General features: G+C 41.1%; 1 protein-coding gene across 2 annotated transcripts in view; it reads left to right on the top strand.

Moving 5' to 3' along the window:
• Positions 1 to 10,990, top strand: part of LOC116696576 (centrosome and spindle pole-associated protein 1) — a 29,122-nt gene that overhangs the window by 14,532 nt on the left and 3,600 nt on the right. The window contains exons 13-24 of one of the 2 annotated variants that reach the window (XM_032527649.1): positions 522 to 633; positions 1,420 to 1,458; positions 3,723 to 3,870; positions 4,599 to 4,781; positions 5,166 to 5,278; positions 5,549 to 5,698; positions 5,897 to 6,043; positions 8,290 to 8,403; positions 8,548 to 8,614; positions 8,780 to 8,891; positions 9,774 to 9,913; positions 10,004 to 10,132. In XM_032527649.1, coding sequence (XP_032383540.1) covers positions 522 to 633; positions 1,420 to 1,458; positions 3,723 to 3,870; positions 4,599 to 4,781; positions 5,166 to 5,278; positions 5,549 to 5,698; positions 5,897 to 6,043; positions 8,290 to 8,403; positions 8,548 to 8,614; positions 8,780 to 8,891; positions 9,774 to 9,913; positions 10,004 to 10,132 — 1,454 coding nt within the window. The remainder of the gene's footprint in view (positions 1 to 521; positions 634 to 1,419; positions 1,459 to 3,722; positions 3,871 to 4,598; positions 4,782 to 5,165; positions 5,279 to 5,548; positions 5,699 to 5,896; positions 6,044 to 8,289; positions 8,404 to 8,547; positions 8,615 to 8,779; positions 8,892 to 9,773; positions 9,914 to 10,003; positions 10,133 to 10,990) is intronic. The other variant, XM_032527650.1, reaches the window with a different exon arrangement.

Below are 10,990 nucleotides of genomic sequence, written 5' to 3'. Positions count from 1 at the left end.
TTGAAAGAAACCACAATTATTTAACACTATTATTCTTTTGGAAAGATTGATTGAATTTAAAAACAGCAAAACAGTTGAAACAAATCAACAGTGAAACTACCTTGGACTGTGAACCTTTCCCTGAACACAAGACACAATAAGAGTTTACTTGCAAAATGTAATGTGCTAAATAATCGCTTTTGTCGATTACATGGTTTTTTTTTGGGAGCCAAAATCGCAATCAAAATTTGACTTATTGCACAGACCTACTGCCAACTAAACACATTTCAATGAAACTAATATGTATACAAGCAAAAACAGATACAAATAACCTATTCCAATCCGCTTTATCATGTCTAACCTAACAGAATGGACATGGTAATATGTTTTATGTCCCATTATAATGGAGAGTTGACTAGTGACCATAATGGAATTGCTTGTGTTGATTAAAAACTGACTTGTCATTTTAGCAAGCTGTAATAAGACATGGTGACAGGACGAAATCGCAAAATCATGGTGTGATTGTGCAACTTTCCTGACAGGCCTAGCAATGAGGCTGCTGCTGTCGACTCGCAAGTCAGGGTTTTCCCTTCTGACGGATCCAGATCAACCCAGGACAGGATATTGAGCTACAGGGAGTCTTTGAAACAACAGGTAGGTTAAACCTACATATTTCCTTCATTGTCCATTAGAATTATTCTATACAACACCCGGAACTCTTGTGCTGATGCGGAGATCTAATGACTGTATTATAATAACCAACAGGTATACGGACGAAATTTCCAATTTGTGCTTTTCTTAGAATAAATCTAAACAATGATTGGCAGGCTGAGGCTTGAGTTAAGAGCACAGCAAAACGTTAATGGATGTTGATTTAATCTAAATTGATCACTACATAAAAAGCAGATTGAGCACCTCTTTTTAAAATACCAGGTACCTGCTAGATAATATTATGTCTTATCATAGAGGATGCTGTTTATAATGACCATTAAAATGGAGACAATATGCATTTAAAGATTAAGCTTCTGAGCATGGTTAGTTAAAGATGGTAAAGTAGTTGTACATTCATGTTGTTGGATACCTAGTGATGGCCAAATGAAGAATTTTCTTAATATTCTGAGCCCACTAGATGGTGCTTTCTGTTAAACAAAGTATTGAAAGCACAGTGAGCTGCTATTCCTAAAGGATTTTTCTTTAAAGAAGAGAATAAAGGAAATGCTTCAAAGAGCTTAATGAAGCATCATTTGGCTATCACTATGCATACCTTTAACACATTGCAACGTTCATAATGGGGTAAACCCACAATATGGGTTGTGTATGAAGAGCATCACCTCGGCTTGGGTCCTATTTGGTTGGAAAGAACAGTGTTGGGGATTACAGAATACTGTGGTTGCAGGTAACTTTGAACTTTCACTGCATCCTAGTCTGACATGTTGGCAGGAAGCTTCCAGGAGATGCAACAGCAGGCTTAACAACAAGGTAAAATGGACCTAGTTAAGACTGACGGCTATAGTGTAAGTTAATGCCACGCCCTTAGATCCTCATTCATTTGTCCTTAGAGTTGGCTGTAGAAGTGTTTGGAATCCCCCACTTATCAGCTGTGCCTTCATGTCCCAGTGCCACCTCAATCCCATCCCAGTCCTTCATCTTTCTCCTCTAGTCGCTCTATGATGCTGAAGCTACAAAGATCCTCTCTACAACCCCCTTAAGCTTGCATTTTTGTGCCACTGCAGGCGATAAACAGATTTTATCGGCCGGCCGATATATCGTTTTTACTTGTATCGACATAGGCCTATACACGGCTGCTGCGTTTGCCGTTTTTTGTTTTTCCCCAGCATTATTGACAGACTGGTGTCCACAGGCAGCTCTGTGTTCCCATGGCAGGCTACTTTTGAGGTTTATTGTTTTCTTAAATTATTTAAATGTGTTGACAAAGAATGTTTTGTGATGACCTGATTATATCTGTCTTATGTCTGCAAGCAATGCATCCTCAAGGCTGTGTTGTAGTTGTTGATACACAGTAAACCATATGCAGTGCACCCATCCATATGATGCACATTGCACACATCATTTGGGTGACATGAATGTAAGATGATTGCAGAAGTGACACTGATCTGTGTTTTTGTTTATAATTTTTAAAGATTCAGGGCGGATTCCCAAAAAATCCAGTGTGGCAGTGTTTACATTTTTATGATGTAAATTGAGGGAGCAAAGGTACCGATTCCTGTTTCAAATTCAGGAATCATGGTGTCTGATGCTCTGTGCCTTGTGGGATACATGCATATGTTGTAGAACTGTTGCACCTGCAACCTTCATTTAACAACATGTGACAAGTTAAACTAAAATGTGAACATAAACTTGCTACTCATTAAACCTCAAAATAGCCAGAGTTACCAATTGTTTTGGTAACAAGATTATATTTGTTTGAAAGATTATGACTGTTGGCTGGAGTTTTTTTTTTATACTTTGTTTTACACAATAGGCATCCCAATAAATTTGTCAGTGATATAATTCACTCAAATTTACCCAATGCATCACTGGGTCAGTTGGAAATAATTGTATTTATCGTATTTTCCGGACTATAAGTTGCTCCGGACTATAAATTGCTTTAGTCAATAAAAGCGTCACGAAGAGGAGGAGGAGGAGTCTTTAGAAGCAGCATATACACTCACCTAAAGGATTATTAGGAACACCTGTTTAATTTCTCAATAATGCATTTATCTAATCAACCAATCACATGGCAGTTGCTTCAGTGCATTTAGGGGTGTGGTCCTGGTCAAGACAATCTCCTGAACTCCAAACTGAATGTCAGAATGGGAAAGAAAGGTGATTTAAGCAATTTTGAGCGTGGCATGGTTTAGTGCCAGAAGGGCCGGTCTGAGTATTTCACATCTGCTCAGTTACTGGGATTTTCACGTACAACCATTTCTAGGGTTTGCAAAGAATGGTGTGAAAAGGGAAAAACGTCCAGTATGCGGCAGTCCTGTGGGCGAAAATGCCTTGTCGATGCTAGAGGTCAGAGGAGAATGGGCCAACTGATTCAAGCTGATAGAAGAGCAACTTTGACTAAAATAACCACTCGTTACAACCGAAGTATGCAGCAAAGCATTTGTGAAGCCACAACACGCACAACCTTGAGGCGGATGGGCTACAACAGCAGAAGACCCCACCGGGTACCACTCATCTCCACTACAAATATGAAAAAGAGGCTACAATTCGCAGGAGCTCACCAAAATTGGACAGTTGAAGACTGGAAAAATGTTGCCTGGTCTGATGAGTCTCTATTTCTGTAGAGACCTTCAGATGGTAGAGTCAGAATTTGGCGTAAATAGAATGAGAACATGGATCCATCATGGCTTGTTACCACTGTGCAAGCTGGTGGTTAATTCTGCCACGTAGAATTAGGCAGTTCTGAAGGTGAAAGGGGGTCAAACACAGTACTGGAATGGTTCCTAATAATCCTATAGGTGAGTGTAGTTGTTAGAAGCCTAGAGCGCCCTCTTTCCGCTGTACACGGTAATGTTTTCAGTATAAATTAACAATTTGAAAATATATGTTACCTTGTATATATTTTTACATATAATTTGCACCTGACTATAAGTCGTAGGACCAGCCAAACTATGAAAAAAAAGGGCAACTTATAGTCTGGAAAATACTGTAAACAAAGCAGGAGAAGATGTAGTGAAGAACAGTGTGTTGTCATTTGAGGATTTGGATGTAACTTAGAATATCCTGTACTGCAGATCCAAGAGCAACAGGAACGGAGGCGTCTAGAGAGGGATGAGAGGGAGCGTCACGAGGCCCGGCTGGAGGCCGACATGAAGAAGCACCAGCCCTGGGGCCGAGGAGGTGGAGGAGCCCCACTCAGAGACAGTACTGGAAACCTTATCGGTGCGTCCCACAGCATGGTTACATACAAGTCAAGATTATACAATACCGGTCATAAGTTTGGGGTCACTTAGTAATTTCCATTTCACTCCATTATACACAGAATACCAGCTGAGATCCTGTTTTTTTTTTAAACCAGGGTAGCAGTTTTCAGATTACATTATGTGCTTAATAATGGCTTCTCCAGTGTATTCTTAGTTAGTTTTTGAAAATTGTATCACACTAGTAAATAGAATGAGCCTTTGGAACAATGGATGAATGGTTGCTGATATAGATATTTCATTAAAGATCAGCCACCCACTCAGATCAGCTGGTATTCTGTCTATAATGGTGGGGTTTGGAAATGTGTAAGTGACCCCAAACGTTTGACCGGTAGTGTTTATATAGCACATTTCATACAACATGCGCTAACTCAATGTGCTGCATACTAAAAGCGTGCACGCGTGTGCGTGTGCGTGTGCGTGTGCGTGTGCGTGTGTGTGTGTGTGTGTGTGTGTTAAAATGCTAATTCTATGATAAATAATTTACCACACACTTTTCACCAAACTTAAGGCTTGAGAAAACAAGATATTTTTAGTCAGCTTTTAAAAGAAGATACTCATGGAGCAGGCCTTAGTTCCTGTACAGTAAAAGGAATTTTCTTGTAGGTATTTTTTTTCCTGAAAGATAATTACGCACACTCTATTGTCCACTAATAAGTTCTTGCCTGTTGTTGGTGTTGTTGTGGCCAGCTGACCTCAACCAGATGCACAAAGTGAATGAGGAGGCCTACATCAACCCGGAGCAGTGGCAGAGGAGAGCCACGGCTGCCAGGTCGGCCCGCCAGGCGGAGCTCCCTGACTCCAATGACAGGCTCTCTGTCTCCGGTACTGTAGCAGAGTGCAGTAGCCATGACACTAGCGACAGGCTCTCTGGTACAGTAGTCATCTTTTTTGCAGTGTATTGTAGCCATGCACATTAAAACACCTCTCGCATCACAGCCTGCACTGGAACATGCAGCATTTGAAAGTAACACAGATATTTTAGTCATACCTTCCACACCATAATAAAGCACTGTAAAATACAAAGAAAACAGAGGGAGACTGCTGCTTTTATAAATGCCTAGAGAAGCATTTAGCTCTACGTACAGAGCGTCATATTTGCTTACACTAGCACCAGAGCATGGCAGTGAAGGTTTGTACTTCACCTTCTAATATACTGATGTCGTCAGCTACTGCTCTGGGAGAGTCTTGTTAAGGTAAAGAACGTTCTTTGGTGCTTCTCGCATAAAATTGACTAATTTTTTCATCTTTCTGTAGGTGTTACCCATGCCCAAACTCCCCAGTTTGCCCGAGGCAATGTGTTTTCCAACCAGCCCAGCCAACAACAGCTCCACGAGCAGGACAAGTACAAAGCTTACCTCAAACAGCAGGTACCGCTCCAAACTACTTTTACTGTCTTATGGTAGGCTGTCTCGTCGGGTATCACTTCTGCTGCATCGTCCATCCTTTTGGACATTCTGTTCTCTAGATATTTGGCCAGCTGCCTGTAGTAAACTGCGATTAAATTTGAGTAAAATTTCACCAGCATAAACAAGAGCTAGGTTTGTTTCAGGCCTTACTTGAAGTTTTGCAAGTAAAATTTGTTTTGGGGTTGTGTAAACAGGTTTATGTGGTCAATAAAATGTTTATTTTTTTCACAGATTGAGGAGAAAATGCGTAAAAAGGCAGAAGAAAGGGAACAGACAAGATTGGAGGAGGAGAAGGAGGAAAAGAGGCTGGCGGAGCAGAGGGCTCGCATCCAGAGGGAGTATGATGAAGAACAAGAGAGGAAGAAACGGAAGGAAATGGAAGTGAGGAGCTTGTCACACTTGTGTTTAATAGTCCCTTAATTATTACTAAATGCTACTCTGCAGGAAAATGTGACAACATTTGCATTACATAAAATATGGCAGTTAAAGTTGACTCTCCAATTCTCCCCCCTTTCCCCAATCTGCCCCTCCCTTACCCCTCTTATCTATCGCTGCCGTGCTCTTTTTCCTGTCCCTCAGCAAAAGGCCAAGAATGAAGAGCTGATTAAGCTGGCTGAACAGAGAAAGAAAGAAGTTGAGAGAGAGAAGAAAGAAGCAGAAGAGAAGGAGAGAAGAGCAGCAGTGAGAAGAGAGTACGAGAGGGAGAGGCAGGCTCGGGTGGAGGAGGTTAGTTTACTCCACACTGCAATTAAGAGACATTGAAAGTTAATTTAACTTTTTTTTTTCATTAAAGATCATTAACACTGGAAAAGCCAGCATTCCATATACTAAAACTGCAGAGCGGGTATATTTTCCCACTGCCGAAAAAGCGCCAGCTCTCACAAAAATGGCATTTCTTGAAGCAGTTAAGTTATTCATTTTGATCTATTTTTTTTAAACAATAACTACGACTTGATTAAGTAACTATTTAAAAGTCAGTTTATGGCCTTTAGACTCTTTCATCACAGATCAAACACAGACACACACAGGCCGTTTATGGTATAAATGTTCATATTTTCATTTTATTTTTATACCACACCCTCCAAAACTCACTAGATGATTTAATAAACCCATTTTAGGAAAATGCATGGACTGAGAGAGGATGGGGTTTCATAATAACGGTTACACACATTTAAAAATGTCAGGTGGGACAATTTAAACCATTGGCCATTTTAGTTTTAAAACGTTTTTTGGGGGGCTTTTATGGCATTTAAAGTTCCCATGGCATGGCATGTCACTTTATGAGGTTTTTTAACATTAATATGAGTTCCCCCAGCCTGCCTATGGTCACCCAGTGACTAGAAATGGCAATAGTTGTAAACTGAGCCCTGGGCATCCTGCTCTGCCTTTTGAGAAAATGAAAGCTCCGATGGGCCGATCTGGAATCTTGGTTACCCCCCTTTCTCTGCTTTGCCTGCCCAGAGAATTTGGCCCGGCCATGAGAGAGAGACATCATGGCTTTCAAACGAGCAAAGTGGCAGTTGGTCAAGGCCACACCCCCTCTCTCCTTCTCAAAAGCTACAGACTCAGAAATGGCACGTACTAAGGAAAGCTCATTGTGAGACTGACTCTAGTGGCTGTAATTCTGCACCAAGGCTGAATTTTTGGAAATCGACTTCAGATACACTATTAGGGGACCACTAAGGTCTATATAAAAGAGACTTCAGATACAGTATTAGGGGACCACTAAGGTCTATATAAAAGAGACTTCAGATACAGTATTAGGGGACCACTAAGGTCTATATAAAAGAGACTTCAGATACAGTATTATGGGACCACTAAGGTCTATATAAAAGAGACTTCAGATACAGTATTAGGGGACCACTAAGGTCTATATAAAAGCATCCAAAGAACAACATGTCATGGGACCTTTTTAATTGATAGGATAGCTTGAAGACAGGAAATGGGAGGGGGGGCTGCAACACGCAGCAGAGGGCCACGGGGCTGCCAGGAGGTGCACACTCAACATTAAAAGTTAAGACAACAAGTGTAAAATGGGAATCTGTAACATTTAGAAACTGTAAGTCTCAATATCATTTAAATTTGACATACTTTTCTAAATAATTATTTTACAACAGTTATCCAGTAATTAGCAAGCTTTCAATAATAGCCCTGTAATCGGTCTCATTAGAATACTGGCAGTGAGTTGTTGCAGCTGGCACTATTTGCCCTCCTTTGCACTTGTGTTGTCAGCTTGTGGTCTTTTGTTTGCACAAGGTAAAAAAGGCGTAGGGCCACAGAACTCTCTTTCACCAACTGCTTCCGTCTGTACTCTGTCTTAACTGAACCACTTTCGACAGCGTTGGATAACTAGGCAATACCACAGCGGATCAACAACACAACAGGTGTGTGTCATGGTCCTTTTTTTTTCTGCTCTGACATTCTAAATTGTTTGGGGAAATTATCTTATCAGCCTCTGCTGCCACTGGCTGATCCTGCTTCCTTTTACAGTGTTGTTCTGCTTGGCAAGACTTGATTGTTTTTCTTAGAACCATTTTGCAGGTGATCTTAGACAAAAGTTGCATTTACAGTGAGAACTACTTCCAGTGTTTCCTTTTTTTTAATGATTTTTTTTTACAGTGGGGGCAGGTCGACTAACTGCAGGTAGACACACCATAACATAAATTATAAGACTTACAGTTCTCAAGGATGCACACAACTCTCAACTATCTAGCTATCCTCCAGACAGAGGCAGTCTCTTTTTTTTTTCTTTTTTTTTTCTCTTTTTAATTTTTTTAAAAAAATCATTCAGATCTGATTCAGGTGCGTAATACTGCATTTTCCAGTGATGTGACAGACCTAGGACACATTTTGTGTACCAGGACATTAATATTGCCTCTTTGGCAGACTTGAGTTATACAGACAGTGGCCGACAACCATCAAGTTACATTTTTATTTATTTTATGAAATTCTTATGCAGTATGTGTTCTTAGATCTGCAGGGAGCCCTCACCTCCAATCCCGGCTCTGCAGAGGAAACATGGGCTACACCAGTACACCCCCAGGCCCCCCACTGTTGACAGCCAGCATTCAACTGCCCCATTGTCTGTGAGTCATGCACGCACACACGCCCAGACACTTTTTGTCTCTGTATAAAAAAAGGATATGTTCTCAGCAACTTCTTTCCTGGATGCATTCTCTCCCCCTTTGGGTATCTCTATTTGAATACCTTTTCACTTTTCTATCTTTCAGGAGCGCTCTTTATCTGGTCTCCAGTCCCCTCCTGTCCCTGCTTGTAGGAATCAACTCCGAGCTGCAGGTACTGTATCAGCCAGGCAGTTGAAAAACAGGCAGTAAAATTTGTTTCACACTTCCTGGACCATTTACTTAGTGTCCCATCTGTGATGTTATCTTGTAGTTTAAACTGTTGTCATTGGTATTAAAAGCACTGTTTCACATGTACACTGCGATTGTGCGTTTCCAGGTGACCAACACAAAGTGTTCAGCGAGCTGTCAGCGCTGCGTCGGCAGCTTCGCAGTGAACAGAAACGGCTGGAGGGCCGTCTGCTGCAGAGCGACTGGGAGGAACTAGACAGGTGTGTGTCTGTGTGTCTGTGTGTGTGTGTGTGTGTGTGTGTGTGTGGTGTGTGTGTGTGTGGTGTCTGTCTCCAAGTCATTGGATAAACTTAAAATAGCTAAAAGTAATTAATGGTTAAAATGGATAGCTGAAAGCAAGCAATGGTCTTGGTTTGAACTTTGGCAGGGACAGGGAGCCAATATGCACGTTTGTGTGCTAAGTTCTTTTTGTTAGATACACCACACACACACACACACACACACACACACACACACACACACACACGGGGCTTTCTCTGTAATGACAGCGCAATGACACCATGTATTTGCTTATACAATTTGCATAAAACAGGGCATATACATTTTTCTCAGATTTTAAGCAGATGTTTTAAATTATTAGATTGTATTGACCAAAATCATCAGTAAAAATTAAAAAGGGATATGATACACTTTCACAATACATGTTACACGATAGCAAATGGATAACAACTTCTTCTCTGTTTGAATAGAATTTGTTTCTGTAAACATCACCTGAGATTCTAACACTTTCCGGCGTTTCCTGCAACCAAAAACAATGGTGGCACAGCAATGTTCTAGCTTCAAGCTTGTCTTATCTTATGTTTATCTAATCTCATAAACTTTCACTTATTCATTTTTTTTTTTAAACAGCTCAGGAACTTAGAGACACAGACAGGTGAGCTGTCAGTCTGTGTCTTTTATGCCATTATACATTTCTGCCCTATCTATTGCTGTTTCTGATTAAAGAGCTGTGAGCCATGGTGTGCCCTTATTTATCAAACTTTATGGTTAATAACAAGTGTGAGGATTCTGCTGTGCCATATGATTGACGGATGCCAATTAGGTGTGTAAGCCTTCGTGTGTTCTTGTCTTTCTTCGTGCAGACATCATGAGCGTCCCCTGGTGGACGTATTTGACATGGCCAGGCTTCGGCTCCAGGCGCCGGTCCGAAGGCCAAACTCCAGAAACATGGAACCTAGAAACCTGATGCAAAACCCGGACTCCCTCCAGCTCAAACATACAGGTAATACACCAGTCCTACACTCTTACTTGTATTCTGCTGCAAACCAACATTATTAGCTATGACTGGTTTGTATGTGTGTTTGTGAGTCAGATAGTGAGTCCGAGCTGGGCTTCAGTGAGGTTCCTAAGAGGGAGGAAGTGGGTGTGGCCAACAGGAGGCGGCGGGACCACAGGGATCCATATCACCAGTTCAGCAGCCAGAGGTCTACAATCCAGGACGGTCAGAGTTCACTGCATTTGTTATGTTTGAAAATGTTTTTTTATTGAGCCACAGAACACACAGTAATCTAGTCAAGTCAATGCTCTTTTTTTGTGTGTTTTTTTTAGAAAGGTGAAAGTAAGATTATCATTAATCCGTATATAAAATATTTGGTACAGAAAACCCCAAAAAAATACACCTCGCTGCATTTCATAGTCCAAAGTATCCCTTTGCAGTTTTTGTGGGCATTTTTAGGCCTTTATCGACAGGGGGAATGACATGCAGCAAAGGGCCGCAGGTCAGAGTCACACCTGCGCCTGCTGCGTCAAGGAGAAACCTCTATATATGTGCGCCCGCTCTACCAAATGAGCTATCCAGGCGCCCTTTGCAGTAGTTTTAGAGATGTATCTGGGATAGAACAACTTATTTCCGTTCAATTATATTCAATTAATTAGTACTGTATCTCTTAATGTGGATATTGAAGATGAATGTGTCCTCTATATGGCCCCGTTTCCAACTGATACTGACATGTGATGTGAATCTGGATGATAAAATCTAATCCACATCCATTTTGTATTTACACCTGGTATTTGTTGACCCGACTAAATGGGGGATCTTGGTTAGAGAAGAAAAGGCTCAAGGAATGGCAATTTAGTGTTCTTTTAACCCTTTGTTGATAGTCTACATCCACGACATTCCACTTCAAGGATAGCTCCGGTGCCACTGGAAATTCCACCAGATGCATGTCCTTTTGCCAATGTCTGTTTCCTTCTGCTTTCTTTGTGTTTTTTTGCATTTTAAACTCTGGTTTAAAATTTCTGAGGACTATGGTTAACTGTGCCTCAGATCTCTGCAGGGTAAATCCAGACAGCTAGCTAG

The sequence above is a fragment of the Etheostoma spectabile genome, chromosome 10 (assembly GCF_008692095.1).
Source record: "Etheostoma spectabile isolate EspeVRDwgs_2016 chromosome 10, UIUC_Espe_1.0, whole genome shotgun sequence".
NCBI classification, from domain to species: Eukaryota; Metazoa; Chordata; class Actinopteri; order Perciformes; family Percidae; genus Etheostoma; species Etheostoma spectabile.
Note: the sequence above shows the minus strand (reverse complement) of the source record. Positions and strands in the feature narration are given on the sequence as shown.